We start from the raw sequence: 18430 nt of genomic DNA, 5'->3' as shown, positions 1-18430 counted from the left end.
GTCCCGGTCAATTGTGCTGAACTTTATTTTCTTATGGTTTTTAATGAGTCTCCGGCCGTACCAGAATATTCGCCCAACGTTTTAATCTCATATGAATCAGCTTCGCTTCCAATTTTAAAATCATCGTATCGAGCGTAGCCACTGGATCCATCAACTTTTCCAAGTTTGATGTAAAGTTCGTATGGTTGTGCCTTGGTAAGCAAGTACATTTTCTCCAGTCCGATGAAAAACTCGCCCTTAATGTCCCCAAATCCATTTTTATAGTCCTCCCAGATTCGATTAAAGTCCTCGGATCCGTCAAAACGTCTCTGAATTACCGTCCATCCTGGGGCAGGTGAAACACATGTTACTTTAAAGGATTCCATGCCTCGAGGCTTCATGTTTCTGCTAAATTTTCCTTCCGATCGGATCTTTCAGATATCGTTTTCTTAATCGATTCGATATGATTCTTTAGATCCGCGATTTCATCTTTGATCTTCACTGTACTCTCGGAAATTTTCAAATTGACATCAGTTTTTCGGCATTCCGAAAGCTGATTAGATACTTCAGAATGAGTTGTCTCAATCGAACTTATCTGATTCCTTAGACTAGGGATTTGTTCGTTTTTCACATTCAGAAGCTTTTCATTCATTTCCAACTGACTCTGCAAATCCTTAATCGTTTTTTCCATAGTACTTGTATCATATTGCCCTTCAGTTCGTCGTTCTTATCACCTGATTGTTTTAGCTGTACAAAATAATCGAGATCGGGTTTAAAAATTGAACAAATTAAACAATACCCATTACATTCGTCTTTTTCGTTTGAATTTTCTTGTTGCAAATCCGCAACAGTAAAGGATAGCTCCTCCAAAATCAAAAACGTCAGAAAAAGCAAAGAAATAGGGCTTTCATTATGTTAAAAACTGTTTTCTCGTCGACAATCAAACTAAACTGAATTTAAACAAAGAAACTTACGATTCATATATAGGTACAATTTTATAAGCTCTGCTTTAGTAGTTACGTATATTTTAAGATAAGATAAGAATCGCTTTTTTTATAGAAAACGCAATTTATTATTATTTTATAATTATAGTTTTGTAAAGTGTTTAACCTTTGAAAAGTATTCACAATTATGCAAAGTAATTTCTATGAAAAATAAATTACAAAAATATTATAAATAAATAAATAAATTATATTATATTATATTATATTATATTGAAATTTTGTTTCAACATAAATAAATATATTTATATTTTTAATTAACAAATTAAGCATATATCAGTATTTATCATTATATATAAGTATTTATCTATTAATTTATATTCTGTTCAAAGATATGTTAATCAAATAATATTGAAAAAATTTTTAAATTTAAATGTTTGAAACTTAATTATTTTTTTCGACATAAATAAATGTACTTCAAACTTTAAAAATAAATAAATGCACACAGTTTACAATATCTTGCGATATATATCAAATTACACATATTAAGTATTTATTTATAAATTAATTTTCTGTGCGAAGAAAATTAAAAAATGTAAATTGGAAAAGGTTTTACATTTAAATGGCTCTTAATTATTTGTTTCGATATAAATATTTATATATATATATATATTTTAGTTAATTTCTTGCGATATATATCGCCATCGGGACGTTTACCAACACCTAAGAACAGCATGTTTCACTCTTGCCGCTAACCAACACTATGCCATGTGCCGCACAAATTAGTTAATTTTTGTTACATTATTCGGCATTTTCGCGATGTTATTGCCGCCAGACCGTTTGGAGCACTATAAAACCAGCTTGGAGCAACAGCTAAAGCGTTTGGCATCCAGTTTACGGAGTTATCAAGCGGTTAAATCAGCTAAATACCGGAATTATCGAATCAAGCGAATCGCTTGTGGGAATTGAGTCAACGCTATCGACTGGTAAAAGGGTAAAGAACCAAATTTTAACTAATAAAACCAAGCTAATACATCTTTTCGATATAGTACCAATCAAGCTGCCGCTTTTGGCCTGCTTTCTGTTTGCCAGGATGTTTACCAAAGCCTTCGGGACGGCATGTAAGTGGTTTAATGCAAATCCTTGCCACAAATTTATCTGGTTCGATTTTCTTGTTTATTTAACCACAGATCAACATTGGATTATGAGCTAGTGCAAATATCTGCCCAAGTAAACCAGCTCGAGAAAGAGTGCCTTAGCTTAAATCAAGAGCAACATCAAACCAAAACGCCTGCAGTCTTAACAGAAGTACGGAATTTCCTGGGGGAATCCCTGGAATTACTGCAAAACCACGTCAAGTACATGGAGCTTAATCTTTGCCAGCTGCAACCCAAGTTTATGGCTTCTGAATCGTCTCTGGAGGCCTTCAAATCTGACCTGATAATGCCGGAACACGCAGAAGCCCGAATTTCCCTGGGCTTGGCCAAAATCGAGAGACTGAACAATATTCCACTAGAAAAACCTAGTCAATTACTGAAACAATGAATCCTTATGGCATAGAAATACCTTCATGTTATTTAACCATTACCAACTAGAAATAAGCGTGTTCAGTTCGATTTCATGAGCTTTTAATTTTATGTTGTCTTTAGAAATTCAACACCCATTAAAAGCTCAGCAAATTGTTTTTAAGTTTCAAAGAAAATCTGGTAGTTTAAAAGCATTTAAAAAGCAAGAAGTTGATGTTTAAAAAAATAAACACAAATCTTCATCTCCAACTACACGATTTGTATAACATTTATTTATTTGAAATCTGGTAGATGTTTGTTTAACTGGAAATTCCCATGCATTGAGAGAATGAACTTATGTGAATTTCTATAGAAAATAAGCAATTATTTTGGGACTCTATAAAACTAGCGATCTTCCTCGTGTTTACACATATTCAAATCGAATTTCTTTACGGAAATCATTGTCAATAGGTCCCAACTCAGTTGCACTCGCATTAATTCAAAGAAAACGTATATATTTTTAAGAAAACTATAGAAATTGCACAATGCACAAAGAAAATCTTGAATCGATTTAGTGCAGTCCACTCAATGCACATTTTGTCAATTAAACTCCAATAAATATGCTTGCTTGCTTTCCAAGAATGATTTTAGTTGGCAGCAAATCAATTCGCTTTTCTTGGCCATTTTCACTAGTCACTGAACAAAAACAAAACAAAAAAAAATTGGGGTCCCATAAATGAAACCAAAACACAGCTTTGATTGGTTTTCTTTTCGTACAAAGGCGCTCCAATGCTCTCGAGATTTATTTAAAAACACATTTTGGCTGATTTTCGGGCGAATTAGGTGTGTATTTTCATTTGTTTATAACGAATATGCAGCAGCAGCCGCTTCCGTTGAATTTCTGCGCCATTTCCTTCGCTCCACAAAAAAGCCGCGTGCAAAAACAGTGTGTGTGTGTAAAAAGATCTGTGGATATAGTAATTTGTTAATAATATATAGATATATATTACAGGGTTTATAGGGTAGTACCTTCTCGAGTGGGTCGCCAATTAGCGCAGCCTCCTGGCTTCGCGTTCAGACTCCAAAAGGGTCAGGATATCGCCCTCGCGAACGGGTCCCTTCACATTGCGGATGATCTGGCGGTTCTGCTCGCCGAGGAACTCCACTTTCACCTGGGTACACTGGCCCTGGGATCCGGTACGGCCCAGTACCTTCATGACGCGTGCCCACACAACTGGTTTGTCCATATTAAGTCGCTAAATTCGCAGAGAATTCACGTGCAAGTTGCGCTTCAATTGACAGCCGCAAGCAAAAAGGAAGTTCAGCGGTTATCGGTGCGGCGACGTGAAGTTGGCTGCGCTTGCAGAGATGCGATAGGTGCGATGGGCAGGGCTGCCAACTATCGATTAAAACGGAGATGGCTATAAAAAAGCTAAATTGATAGGTACCAACTATTGAACTAATATCAAAAAGAATGATTAAAATTATTATATTTTTAGCTAATTAAATACCCTTTATAAAATGCTTATTAATACCTTTCTACCATAGAGTAAACTAAAATTTATAACCGCTAAAATGAATTTATTTTTCTGGACGTATTACGATAAAAGGAGATGGCTATAAACTATATACAAATAAATTAATGATAGTTGTTAAAAAAGGAAAGATTCTAAATCCTAATAAAATTGTTGAATAATGGATAATTCACATCTTATTTTGCCAACATAAGTCCTTATCCTTAGAGTAAGCTTAAACTTAAAAATCCGCTAAAATTATTATAATTTTCTGCACCTTCTGATACAATTTTATTATAAAATAAAAGTTTAATAAAACTAGGTTATTGCTGAAACATAGCTAATGCTAAAAGTCGAAATACATAGACGTTCACCTTATATTTGTTGCTTAGGTGGTCTGAAATAATAATATATGTATATATATATAAGTTTAAATTGCAAAATAGCTACAAATTTATTTTTGAAAAATGCCACATTTAGTAGAATTAGCTAAGTTGGCAGCACAGTAACAGTGACATATCGATAGGAGAGTAGTGCTGTTAAACGCCACATTTAGTACTAACAGCGGCTGCAAATGGTCATTGGTTAATAAAATCATATAAATAAATTAACTTTTGTTTACTAATTGTATAAATATATCTTGTTTTTTGTTTTTTAAGTGAATAAATTGCTAATACACGAGCACTGACAGTTGTGACGTTTTGCAGCACTGCCTCCACAGCCAGAGTTGCCTAAAAGGCGGAAAAATAACAAAATATTTGAAAAGTTGTTTCAATTAGGTATTTAAGGTATGTGGTAATGTTTTTGAATTTATTTAATTAGTTGTTTAATTGATGGTTTGGTAAAAGACAACGTTTTTTATGGTAAAATTGGCAGCGAAAGATAAATGCACCGCCCCAAATGCGAGGGGCTGGCAACCCTAGACGTGGCACCACGTAGACATTTGACAGTGAAAGTCGTGTCAACTTCGTGTCGCCTTCGTGCCCATTCGGCCCTCTGTTTTCGCCGCTATTCATCGCGTTTTCGTCACTCTTTCATTTTCACTCGATCGCGAAGGTTGTGTGTGCGTGTGCGTTTTTTTCCCCCCGTTTTTTCCCAGGCGAAATTCCGTGTGTGTGCCGCGTATTTAATTGAAGCTAAAACCAGGCAAGGAAAAGCAGCCAACAAGATGAGGCATCTGATGTTCCTAATGCTGATGGTCCTGCCCATCGTCATTTGCACCTTCTCGACGCGTAAGTAGAGTTCCCATTTCCATTTCCATTTCCATTCCCATTCTCATTGGGAAAAGGAACAACAATCGCGTTTCGTCTACGTGGCGCATCCGTATATGCTACGTGGATTACACATTAACCCACTCTAATCGAGGAAAACTCACGTTTATCAACGTATTTCGGCGATTTTCATTCATCTTCAGTGCCAGATTTTCTCGAGCCCATCGAAAAACTGTTGAGTTGGCATGAGACCTATTCCTACATATCTCGCCCTCTCGCTCTTACTCGTGCTTTTGCGGGTTTTGGATGGGACATATAGTTCGGTTGTTTTTCAAGATCAAGGCTTCAAACTCCGTGGCATAGTGTTTATAAAAGATTTCCCATAATATAGCCAAAATTCATATTAATCGGTTAACCATATGCCATACTTGTCTTATAAACTACCTGTTAAAAATTTGATTTATTTGGCTGCTGCCTCTTCAGGTCAAGGTCTTAAACTCTACTCCAATTTTGTCAAGTCTTCATCCCAAATTTCACAAAAATAGTATTACTATATGACCTACTTACAATACCAACATCAAGGTTATAAACTAATTTATGTTAAAAATAACGTGTTGCACATGCAACTTAAGTAAATATATAATATGTATAAAATCTTGATTTCAAAGATACATGGATTATTTTGCATTAACCAATGTAAAAAACTGTCTTACAGGTTGTTGTTAAAATTTTTGAGACTTTTCAGCCAAGTATATTTTAATGATTTGAAAGATAATGATATATCATTAAGCCAAATATTTTTTATTGGTACTAAGTTTGACCAAAAACCATTTACAAAAACATTGATGATTTAAAAGTAGTTTTGACTTGCTTTAATTAAAACTTAGCTATTAATAGGTTTTGTTTTATCAACCCACTTTGTGAGTTCAAGGTATTATATTAAATTAAATATTAAATTTTCTTGTAAAACAGGTACACAGCCAAAAATTTCATGACCCATTTGAAGTTTTTCTTAATATTTGTGTGCTCCAAAGTAAAAGTCTCACAGAAACTCATACTATTTATTAAAATATTTAATTGTATTTTTTATGGAATTTAAGGCACAATTGTGAGCCCATCATCTACTTCTATGTGTTATCCAATTTTAAGGAAGACAAACAATAGCCATTATCTATTTTTTGAAACTATATTTTTAAGAATATTTAACTGTATTTTTTGTGAAATTAAAAGCATAATTTTTAGGCTTCTACTTCTATTTTGTTTCCAATTTTTAAAAGTCCACTTCTGTCTCTTTTTTTTTTGCAGCCAGCAAGTTCGGTGCCTATGCCGCCGAGGCGGTGGAGGACGACCTGGTGGACGTGGACAGTGAAGAGGGCGCTGTGACTGGCGAGGATGCGGAGGCGGACGAGGACAGCGACACGGGCAGCAGCAGTTCGCCGAACGCGGACACCTATCTGCTCTTCACGAAGCCATTGTACACACCCGGCCAGCAGCTGGATCTGCCCGGCGGCAAGCCCGTGGAGTTCCTCATCGGATTCACGAACAAGGGCGCCGAGGAGTTCGTGATCGAGACGGTGGAGGCCTCGTTCCGCTATCCCATGGACTTCAACTACTTCATCCAGAACTTCTCGGCGGTGGCCTACAACCGGGAGGTGAAGCCGGGCTTCGAGTCGACCGTTTCGTACACCTTCCTGCCATCGGATCAGTTTGCCGGCCGTCCCTTTGGCCTGAACATTGCCCTGGCCTACCGCGATGCCAATGGCATTCAGTACAACGAGGCTGTCTTCAACGAAACGGTGCTGATCTCCGAGGTCGACGAGGGCCTCGACGGCGAGACCTTCTTCCTGTACGTCCTGCTGGCGGGCATTGTGGTCCTGCTTCTGGTCATCGGACAGCAGTACCTGCTGGGCAGCTCCGGCAAGCGCAAGCGTGCCGCCGCCAAGAAGGTGATCGAGACCGGAACGGCCAACGACAGCACCATCGACTACGACTGGGTGCCCCAGGAGACGCTGCGAGCCCTGCGTAAGCATTGCCAGCCAAACAAGCGGAAGGAATCGGTCAGAAATAGCACCCAAAACTAAAGAAATGAATAGATTTATAGAGAATTTAGGGCATGGCCTAAATAAGCAAATTAACTATAAGAATGTTTAGTCATTTCTGTTATTATAAAGATTGCTGCTAGCCAAATAGAAGTTAGGATCGCGCAGTAGTAGCACTCAACTCTGCAGAAATCATAACATTTTTAAAGAATTTATGAAATGACTTAAATAGGCAGATGATACTATGAGAATGCTTACTTCATAGACAATTTCTGTTAACTAAAAAATGATATTAACCATTGCAAGCTAAAAAGTAGCAAAAATCGGGCAGTAAGCTGCAGAAATCACCAAATTTTTCAATGATTTTTTAAATTGCTTAAATTGGCAGATGTAATTATAATGTTGCTTAGTTTATAAACCATTTCTGTTATTTCAAAAAATACTGCTTAAAGGATATATTTAAATGTCATAAAAGGGATGGGGTTTTTCAAAGTGCTCTTCTACCCACTCCGTCTGCCCTTAAATCTCTTTCTCTCAAACTTACTTATGAATATCCATTACCCATTTACAGAGAAATCTCCGCCCAAGTCGAAGACGCCCAAGACCTCCCCCAAACCGAGCAAGCAGGCCAGTCCCAAGGCCGCCAGCCAGCAGAGTCCCAAGCAGCGCAAGGTAAAGCGTTCCGCCGGCGATGACTAAAGTCAATCCGCTCAAGACTGCACATATCCCAACAACAACAACAACAACAACAACTGCAACAACACCAACGAATGAAAGGCAGCAGCCCAAGAAACAACAACATCAACATCAACAACAACAACATCAGCGGCAGCTGGCCAAAGCAGCAACAACAACAAAAAAAAAACCCCATTTTCATCCTATTATAGGGAGCAGAGCATTCAGTTTCGTAATTAATTAGTTATGTTATTATCATGTTCGATCATTTCTAGAGATACTATCATAATATTTTTTTTCGTCTATCGCGAGATTGTTAGTGTTTAACGAAGAAAAGGAAAATAACGAATAACGAACGTTTCCACAGTTTTGTTTTAGAAATTTGAACTTTGAAATGCCCAACTGCACACATACTCCAACGACAAAAAAAAAAGCCAACAAAAAATGAAACCTAAAGAAATTCCTTTGTGAAATTGTCTTCGTTTGTTGAAGACACATTATATAGAAAAGAGGAGCAGCTTAGAGATTGAAATATCAAGCGAAAATGAAATAAATACCGATTGATTGAGATGTAAGACAGGCGAAAAAAAAACAAAAAAACCTTCCATTTGTACGATACATTTTAAATTAGTCCTATTATTACAAATCAATTTGTGTTTTATTTTGCGTGTTTGCCCATCCAATTCCGATCTTGATTGTCATTCTATTTTCTGTTAGGAACGAAAGATGTTGAAGTGAGCTTTTTTTAGCTAGAAGTCGCAGGAAGTCGACCAATAAATAAGGAAAATTTTTCTTACAACAACAACAAAAAAACATAATAAAATTTGAAAAAAAAATAAAACTTTGTAGTTCTTATTTGGAATGTTCGCCTTTTTTTAAATGGTATTTTTCAGAATCTCTTTTCAATCTATAACCATTATCTGAAAAATAATATTATTTTAACTTATCGAAAAACATTGTAAATTCAATTGTTTTATACTCAATTTGTGTATTTTTCGCTTCGATGTTCTTAAATGTTATTTTTACAAATGAAATATTTTACATATTTCTTTATTTAAACAATATTTTGGTAATATTTTTAGTAAGTGTCGCCATCTGGCGGTAGAAATTCCAACTTTTATCCTTGATTCTGCATCGGCTAAGCTTTCATTTTGCGCAGCTTTCAACACTGTTAACCGTTTCAAAATCAACAGTTAGCCAGTTAGCAGCGCTGTTAAGGGCATAACAACTTGTTGTCCTGCGGCTGTTAAGGATACGATTCGCCCATTTCAACGCATTCGTCAACAGACTCTCGTGCGGTTCGGTTCTCAGCCTCAGCCTCTGAATTCTGCAACTCATATCACAGTCGAAAGGCACTGGTCGCTGGTCACTGGTCACTGGTCACAGTTCACAGTCGCATTGCTTTTTCCGGTTTTCGAAACAATTTTCGAAAGTGTTGAACAAATTTTTTTTTGGTTTTTGTGCTAAGCTAAGAAATTGAAATTGAAATAGAGCTTTGGCAGGCTTTGGCCACAAGCGTTTTGAATAGCGTTTTTCCAATTCAAGTAACGACCGAGCCGAAAGTGTGAAAGTGTGTGTGGCAAATATTTGAATCCCATTTGCGTTCCAAATCGGCGGAGGATTAAGCGGAGCAAGCTTGAGAGAAAAGAAAGAGAAAAGACCGCAGTCAAAGGTGAGTGGAGTGCTTGACAAATGTAAATATGGCGAATTTCATCGTGGATAAGGGCATTCTTCAACCCGAAAACCAAAGGACATAAATCAGGCCGTCTTGTTTTTTTAAAAAAAAATATGTTTTCAAATATTTTACCTTTGTTTAAATACATAAATATCTTAATATCAATTAGTATTTATTGATCTTAAGACATATACGTATTTTTATGTATTACTATTAAAAATTGCAAAGGCCTAACTTTTTGGCATTTTTTTCTACATCACACAAAACATTTAAATTTTGGGGCCAACTCTAACCCCAGTTAAAATTAAATTTTGTATGTATTTATAAATATCTTAAGATCCTTAGCTACTAAATAACTATTTTAAATTTAAAAGGCCAAGCAAATATGTTTATATTTTTTTGAATTACTGTTTAAAATTGAAAAGATAAAATTATAAAATTTATATATTATTATATTTTACATATACATTTCTGGGGAAACAAGTTTAAATTGTATATTCGTCGATGTTATATAAATATTGTCAACATACAAGTAAACTAAAAATCAAGATTAAACAATTTTTGTAAATACATTTGTTAAACGAGTGTAGCATTTTAGACTCCTTTTATATACCTGTATACCTGAGCAATTATAACTTTTCGGTGGGAAAATCTTAAAAGAAATATTTGAAATATCTTTGGCATAATGTAAGCAATGAATTCATGAATGTCCTATTAGGTGCGTGCACATGTTTGCTTATTTAGCCCAGCATTTGTTTGTCTGTCAACAGAATGGCTGAGACGAGTTTGGTTTGGTTTGGTTTGGTTTTCAGCCAACTTCCCAGGGGGAAGAAATTGAAGTGAATTAATTACCTCTTCGGGCTTGAATTCGTAATTAATTCGCTCTTGTTTTGTTTCTGCCCGTCGTGTGGCTCCTTCTAATTCGACTTATAAATCATGTTGGATGAGCGGTGGAATTAGAGGAGCGACGGGAAAGGTGAGTTCCTTTGGCGGTACGGTATACACCAATTTGAAATGCAAAGACATTTTAAAGTCGTCGAAAATCTGGGTGGAAAGGGATAAATTTGACGCAAAGTAAAGTGCCACAAAATTCCCATCTTGTTTTTACAATTATTGCTAAAATCCAATTTTAACCGTTACACATTATATTGAAAAGTGTTTAACAAAACTTTGCTTGCCAATGTAAAATTGTTTACCATCAAAATTGGAATTTTATTTTGCCATAATTGGAAAATGCAATTAAATAGTTTTTGAAACCATTGAATTTTATGCATCTTTAGCAATAAAAATTAAAAAATAGTTTTATACATTTGTTGGAAACAATTGAATTGCTCTGAATTTTAATAACAAAACTTTAAAATTGATAAAATTGTTTCTTAAATTTAATTTAAAATAGTATGTAAGTTTATAATATTTAGTTTTTTTTATTTATTACCTTTAGTTTTAAAGGTAAATTTTTGGTTTTTGAATATATATTAATTTAAAGTCCGTTTTTTAAGCTATTTGAAAGCTAAAATTTAAAAAAAAAATTGTTGAAATCATTTAAGATAATTAAAAGAGTTTAAGTAACCAAGTTTTCCCGTTTTTGGCTCAATTGTTTTCCCTCATTTCGGGATTTGGCTAAGGAGCTGCTGTCATTTGTGTATTTATTTTGGTTTTGCCACTGTTTTCGTTTCCTTTTTTTGGGAAGGTGGGTGGTGGGTGCCAAATAATTTTCAAGCAATTTTACTTAATTGCCTTTTGCAGATAATAAATCATTTTCTTTGCAATTTGCGCCGACATCAAAAACCCGCACTTAAGTGAAGGTCTCCGCAGAATTCAGCCACCTACAATTATTGTTGGCCTTCAAGCTGGCCACCCTTTTTATCCACACTTTCACCCCCTTTCATCCCCCCTTTTATTCCCATTTCACCCGCATTTCACCCACTTTCACTCGCTGCTCAATCAGACCTTAAGATGGCCTTAGTTTAGGTTGCTCCTTTTTTGTGTGACGCTATCTGCTTTTTGCTAATTAACTTGGCTTGTTGCCTGTTGCCACAAATACAAATACAAATACAAATATAGACAAAGACATGTCCACAGCCCGCACACAAACACACTTACACAAACACTGGGAAAGAAAGAAAGTGTGTCTCGCACATATAGAAAAAGCTACGTTTTGAATTTCTTTGGAATTCGAAAATCTCATTAAAATGTTCGCCAAGTTCTTGAGGAAATGAGGAAAATCGAGCGGGGAAAACTGAAAACCCTTTCGACCACGCCCCCAAAAGGTGTGTTCTGGGCCAAAAATTGATTGTAGTTGACATTTTATTGTTTTCTTGACTTTATTTACTCGATACTTTGTGGAAATACCTCAGTAACAAAAAAAGGAAACAAAAAGGAATACAATTAATTTACTTTTGCGTTGCCTTGTGAATTATTTTTGGGTAATTTGCATAATGATATGTGAAATTGATCGATTAAAGTACAGAAAATATTGCAAAATAAAAAAGTTGGGAAAAAGAAAGTACCCCAAAGTGATTGAAAACTGGTTAGCGACGACAAGCAAGTGAGAAAGAAAAATCGATTTAAGAAAGGCAAAGAACACTTAAAGCCAGCGGAAAATTCGGAAAGAATAGGAAATTGAAAAATGACAAGAACAAGAAAATAAGGAAAAAAATGGGAATAATTTTGAGTGAAGGGGGAAATTGGAAAACACAAAAAAGAAAAACTCCAATGGAACTGTTGGGTGAAAAAAATAACATTGAAACCACAAAGTCAAAGTTTATTGATCTGAGGAAAGAAATTGCAGTATTATAAATATTGAAGTCTATATAGCATTTGTTTTGTAAATTGTATTTTTGATTATGTTAATATATAATAAAAGAGCTTAAATAAAATTATTAAAGGTAAAAAAGCAGAACAAATTAGAACCTAAAAAGCGTTTAATAAAAATATTAAGACTATATATATGAATTTAAAAACTAATAAAAAGTTAAAGTTTTTCTTATTTGTATTTTTGATCATATTTATTTATAGTAAAACAGCTTTTCACTAATTATTTAACATAAAACAGCTGAAAAAATGAGAACTCACAAATTATTAAATACAATGTCAATGTTAAATTTCACCCGACCTATCAGAAAGCCCTGATTTCACCATTATGTACCGCACTGTAGTCGAATTGAAATATGAAATATTAAAAACTAATAAATAGTTAACGTTTTTTTTTATTTGTATTTTTGATCATATTTAATTATAGTAAAACAGCTTTACACTAATTATTTAACATAAAATAGCTGAAAAAATGAGAACTCAAAAGTCATTAAATACAATGACAATGTTAAATTTCACCCGACCTATCAGAAAGCCCTGATTTCACCATTATGTACCGCACTGTAGTCGAATTGAAATATGAAATTATAATTGCATTTGCATACTGGGCGGGCTAACACAAAGGATTTCCAAAAATACTCGCAGACAAAAGTCCCCCAGATGAGTCGAGACCCCCTTAACCCCCTAAGCCCCCCAACTCTCACCTTTGACCCCCCCATTCCGAAGCTCTATAAAACATGTGCGATGACAACATTCTCCACACCCGAAACAAGAATGTAAAATGATAATTAAATAACAACTAACAGGCGAAATGTGCGGGCTGGGCAAGAAAAATGGCTCGGGAAAAACGAGGTGTGAGCCGAGGGTTAAGGGTTGAGCTTGTAATTCACTTGACTGACCAACTAAAGTTTCTCCTACCAAAAACTTTGACCAGCAGTTGTCAACGATATGGGCGGGGTGGATACAGTGGATAAATCTATTATTTGGGGGAGCCACAGATAACACAAGGGTTCTGAAAATGACCAAAAATAGGCAATGTCAAATAGGAACGTTGTCTCTTATATAAATTGTATATTGCATACTTTTGTCACCTTTATAATTGTTTTCAAAAACCACTTTATTTATAATTTAAGAAAGTTAGAAAACAATGTTGTTTTTTTTAAATATTTTTTTTTTGTAAAATTATGTCTTATATTATTATCCAAATCCGAAAGGTTTTTTTTTACAAAAGCATATTTTATACATTTTTAACAGACGATGCATGGTACTGATATTGTTTCACAAACTTTCAACTGTGTCAAATCGGGTAATGAGGGGTTAAGAGTGGGGCAATGGGGTGTTAAGGGGGGGGGGGGGGGGTGGGGAAGGGGGAGGTTTTTAGGAAGACCTACAAGTAAAGTGGAGTAAGGCAGCGTAAAGGTAAGCAGAGACGACAACTTTTTTGTGCATGATAACGACAACAGCACAACACTAATGGCCATGTATGTATTTCCACGACTTTTACACATGTGCCTGTCTATGTGGCTTTCTCCCCGTTCATCTGTGTGTGTGTGTGTGTGTGTGTTTGTGTGTGTTTGTGTGTGTTTGGCTTTCTCCCCGGTGCACATGTGTGTGTGACAGGCGGCTGTCATTTGTAATGCGCCAAGCAACAAGAAAAAATGAAAGAAAGGGGCCAAAAGGGAAAGGAGTGGCAAAGAAAAACGAGGTGGAAACTATTTCCCGACATTTGGATTCCTCGTGAGCGGAAAACAGAGAAAACCCCTAATGATACAAATACGTAGAACTACTAAAAATAGTTCACAACAGCAATTATGTGTTAAGCAACCGAAAGGATAACCAAAGGCATCAAAGCATTAAACAACTTTTGACAGTTTAAACAAATTGCATGGCTCTCTTGTTTTTCTTTTCGTTATTAATTAATTAGTGCAGATTGTAAGTGTTGTTTTTTCGACAACAATGATTGGTATCTATTTTTAAAAAGTTTTTTTGGGTGTATAAAATGAAAAAGAAGCGTTGTAACCGAAATTTCAAAAGAAACAAAGGTACAAGCTTGGCTTTCAAAACTATTTTATATACAATTTACGCAAAAATGTTATTTTCAATTAAATTAAATTAAATTCAAACTATTAAAAAAAGATTTTTCTGCCAAGCTTTATTTAAAAAAAATTCTTAGGGTAATGTTTTAGTGGGCCACCTGTTTTTTTTGTTTGATTCAAGTTTTTAATATTAAGATTTTATATTTATTATATATATTATAAACAAAATTTTATACTCAATAGTTAATATATATTTGTTTTGTATTTTTCAACTTTTGGATCTCTATGGTGACAAAGTCAGCTTAATTTAAACATGTACCCTAAAACGCGAGCTTTAAGTGACTTTTTGCTATGTCCATGGCTGTGCCTGGTTGTACCCTGTTGAATTCCATAACAAAACAGTAAAATATCATGTCTCGAAACAATAACTAACACACACACACACCTCACACATACCTACACAGATACACACAGAGAAAAGCGGGCAAACAATGGCATTGCCTGGACAATTTCAAAGCCAAATGGGAAAATACGGGGGCGAAAGGAGAAAGGAATTGTTGTTTGTCACCGCTGCCTTTGCCGGCGAGCGAGAGCAATATTCATAAATTTTTGAAATAAATGTTTACAGACACTTTGCACGATTTTGCTTATTTGGTTTTTTTTTCTCCTTTATTTTTTTTTATTTTTATTTTTTTCCCCTTTTGTTGTTACGCAACGCACTTGATGCAGATGAGATATATCCCTGAATGGCGCGAAAATGGCTGTGTGTGTGTGTGTGTGTGTTAGTCTAGCTCATCTGCATAGGTGAGTGTGTTTTGCGAGGATGGCACATAGTTCATTTACTTATTCATGCCCCTTCATTTGCATCGAATGCGTGGCCGTATTCGCAAGAGTTTTTCCACAATTTTCCCACCTTTCACAGCTGTCGCATCGAATCGCAATCGGTTATCAGTCGACAGTTCCGCAGCTCGTCATCAAATTATGTCGTCAACTTGCCACATTGCTGGCTTGAGTTTTGCCTTTGGTATTTGCCAAAGAAAGCTGCTTTAGCAATGGTACCTATTAATATTTTAATTAAATTGCTTTAAATAAAATTTAATATAGTCTTTAAAATATATTTTCTTTAGGCACTTTTTCAGTGTTACAGAAATAAATAAAATATTTCATTTGCTTAAAAAGCGATTTATGGTGGTTTTATAAAAAAGAACAACCAAAATTGTTAGTGACAAACACTAATTAAATTATTTATTTAATCGTTAAAAAAAGCTGCTTTAGCAATAGTATTTTTTTTATATTGTTTTGTTTCATCAATTGAATTGTTTGAATATGAATTTTAATATTGTGGAAAAGCTACGCTCATTAAGACACATAAAATGTAGTTTTGCAAGGCATTGATTCAGTGTTAATGAAATAAATAAGATATAATATTTATTTTTATATCTTTTATCTGCTTTTAATATCCGTTTGCTTATTTTCTCAAACATTTTGTATAAAGAGTGATCTATGAGCGTTTCTTTTAAAAGAACAACATAAACTACATACAAAAAACTTTAACTGCCCTGTTTTTTATTAATTGTAAATGTAAGGAGATTGACACAAAAAAAAAAAATTATTTTTTTACTCTATCTAGTCCGCTCTTAATTTAATTTAGTTTAGTTCTCAATTCTTTTTCTAATGAGCTTGGCTCCATTTACACTAATTGTACTTGGTCTAATCTCTTGTTTTTTTTTTCCTGAAAATAGAGATTAACTCTTGGACTTTTCCAGGAAATGGAAATATGTGGATAGTGAGCTAGTGAGTGGCAAAGCTCAAAGGGAATTTCCGGGCGAGTCCTGTGCATATTTCATAGGGATTGCACACCAAACGCAGAGCTGCATCAATTCAACTCTTTCCTTCCATGGCTAGCACTAAATATAAAAATATAAACTAGGAGAAGCAGGAATAGCATGCTGCTGTAATAAAATATTTACAAAAAATAAAAGTGCCGGACAGCAAAGTGAGCAGCGCTCTTGTTAAAGGAAGTAGTAGAAAGAGATGGCTCTACTTGCCCAAGAAAGAGACGGGGCGATGCGGTGCGGGGAAAGAGAGTGAAAGAGAGAGGGGGAATCAATGTTCAAGTGGACTGAGCTGCATAAGTGCATCCGTTGAGCACTGCTCCTCGAACATTTTTTAGCTGATTCGTTTATGCTATTTACCCGACTTCCACTGCCAAGTGCACAATTTTGTACCACTTTTGATACCCTGCAATGGGCTGTAAATGGGGAAGTTATGACCAATATATCAACTCAAATTTTAAAGATTATGTAGAATTAAAAAATTGTATTTCATATATTTAATAAAAATGTTAAATCGTAATTTGTAATCCAAGTTTTTATTAAGTGAATATTGTATTCAACATCAAAATGTCTTGTATTTATTTTAATTTAATTTATAAGATTATCTAAATGTACAATATACAATACACAATGAATTAAATACTTTTTTTTTTAAATCGGAAAAGGTGGCTTAAGTTCATATTAGAAATCTTTACCAGAATTACTGGCTATTTATGAATTACTAAAGAACGTTTTTAACATCAAAACGTTAAAAAATTCGAAATGTAATTGAAAAATAATCAAATTGTAATTTTCTTTTATTAAATCAGAAATGATTAAAATATTTGTACTCATATTTTGATAATTTCGCCATTCGTAGTACTGGGTAACAAATAGTCGTATAAACTTTGAGTTTTGCGATGCATTTTGCCCAAAAAGTGGGCGGAACTAATTCGATTAGTTAAAGGAGCCCGAAGGGCTGCAGGAAATGCAATCCATTTGTAGCCTACTTATTCGGGCGGCCTCATTATATGTAGCATGGTAACATTTACATTGGGTAGCATTTTCCTTGATGGAAATCCTAAAACTTGATTTGTTGGAGGCCACACTTGATTTGTAGTCGCTTCTTGTATGATTTTTTTTTTTTTTTTTTTGGAATCTCTGACGCGCTTTAACCACCAGAAATTCTCGTTTTTCTTTTGGCCTGATTCTTTTATGGGCTTTAAGTGGCCATTAGTTTTCATTTACAAATGTTTTTTTGTTCGCCTGCATGTGTAGATATATAGTGTGTATGTATTTGTATGGTTAGCCCTTAGTTATTTGCTTAACTTCAAACAAAAGTCTGTCTGCAACGACACCAATTACCCGTCAAGAAAAATGGGTGTAGGAGTTTGGGGTTAATTTGCCGCACTATAGTTTCCCTTCTGTTTTTTTTTTTTTTTGGGTACGCCTGGCCCTGTTTTAATTACACAATGTGTGTGTGTGGCTGAGGGTCCTTGTGTGGTTGGCCAAATATTTTACGCTTGATGTGGCAGCAACAAAGGCAATAACTAGGCCTAAAAATCGGCAACAAACTCGGCACGAAATGGAGAAAAATGGCAATGGAAATCATGTGAGATAGGGTACATTTTTTTGCTAAATTAAATACATTTTTATTTGTTTTCATATTGCAAGCACAACTATTACACTTCTATTGACTGGAAAATAAGAGAAATTGTTCTTTTTATTTAGTTAGTTTTTTGGTTTTCCCTTTTTAATTTTAAAATACATTTACTTGTCTTTTAAGCTTTTATTTGTTTTCAGTTTGCAATTATAGTTATTACATTTTTATTGACTGAAAAACAAAAGACATTTTAAGTTCTATTTAGTAAATTTTTGTGTTTTTCCACTTTTATTTTTGTTTTCAGATTGCAATTATATTGACTGCATTTTTTTATTGACTGAAAAACAAGAGAAAATTTTAATTTTATTTAGTTACTTTTTGTGCTTTGCCATTTTTAATTGCTGTTGTGCCTTTTCTTTATTAGCTAGCATTTTCTTTTAGTCCCTTTTTTGTTGCTGTCTTTTTGTATACGTTTTTCACTTTTCCCTCTTGTGATTAAATAGTGTAATCGAGTAGTGTGCTTCTTCAACTTGAGTATAAGTGCTCTTAAGTTCAGAGCCTTTTTTTATTTTTGTACAGGACTAAATCTCATGGATAATTTACTGAAATTTATGATGGTAAATG

At 34.6% G+C, this 18430-nt stretch overlaps 4 protein-coding genes across 4 annotated transcripts in view; 3 read left to right on the top strand and 1 right to left on the bottom strand.

Annotated features, from left to right (window-relative positions):
* Positions 1 to 1655: 1655 nt before the first annotated feature.
* Positions 1656 to 3106, top strand: LOC128264735 (uncharacterized). Its single transcript, XM_053000390.1, is given in 4 exon segments — positions 1656 to 1842; positions 1845 to 1914; positions 1970 to 2041; positions 2111 to 3106. Coding segments are annotated over 4 exon segments (600 nt in total). The 5' UTR covers positions 1656 to 1739; the 3' UTR covers positions 2466 to 3106.
* Positions 3107 to 3179: 73 nt separating this feature from the next.
* LOC128264736 (40S ribosomal protein S28) lies at positions 3180 to 3758 on the bottom strand. Its single transcript, XM_053000392.1, has 2 exons — positions 3455 to 3758; positions 3180 to 3391 (listed from the first exon to the last, which is right to left on the bottom strand). Exon 1 carries the CDS (start codon positions 3670 to 3672, stop codon positions 3475 to 3477), a length of 198 nt encoding a protein of 65 aa, XP_052856352.1. The 5' UTR covers positions 3673 to 3758; the 3' UTR covers positions 3180 to 3391; positions 3455 to 3474.
* Positions 3759 to 4926: 1168 nt separating this feature from the next.
* Positions 4927 to 8510, top strand: LOC128264733 (translocon-associated protein subunit alpha). Its single transcript, XM_053000388.1, has 3 exons — positions 4927 to 5171; positions 6456 to 7172; positions 7761 to 8510. The coding sequence occupies exons 1-3, from the start codon at positions 5108 to 5110 to the stop codon at positions 7886 to 7888; spliced, it is 909 nt and encodes a 302-aa protein (XP_052856348.1). The 5' UTR covers positions 4927 to 5107; the 3' UTR covers positions 7889 to 8510.
* Positions 8511 to 8960: 450 nt separating this feature from the next.
* Positions 8961 to 18430, top strand: part of LOC128264738 (uncharacterized) — a 60602-nt gene continuing 51132 nt past the window's right edge. The window contains exon 1 of the mRNA XM_053000394.1: positions 8961 to 9536. The gene's annotated coding sequence lies outside the window, so the exon portion shown is untranslated. The remainder of the gene's footprint in view (positions 9537 to 18430) is intronic.

The sequence above is a fragment of the Drosophila gunungcola genome, unplaced genomic scaffold (genome assembly GCF_025200985.1).
Source record: "Drosophila gunungcola strain Sukarami unplaced genomic scaffold, Dgunungcola_SK_2 000077F, whole genome shotgun sequence".
Classification (NCBI taxonomy): Eukaryota; Metazoa; Arthropoda; class Insecta; order Diptera; family Drosophilidae; genus Drosophila; species Drosophila gunungcola.
The sequence above is the reverse complement of the archived record's forward strand: the minus strand, read 5'-3'. Positions and strand labels throughout refer to the sequence as shown.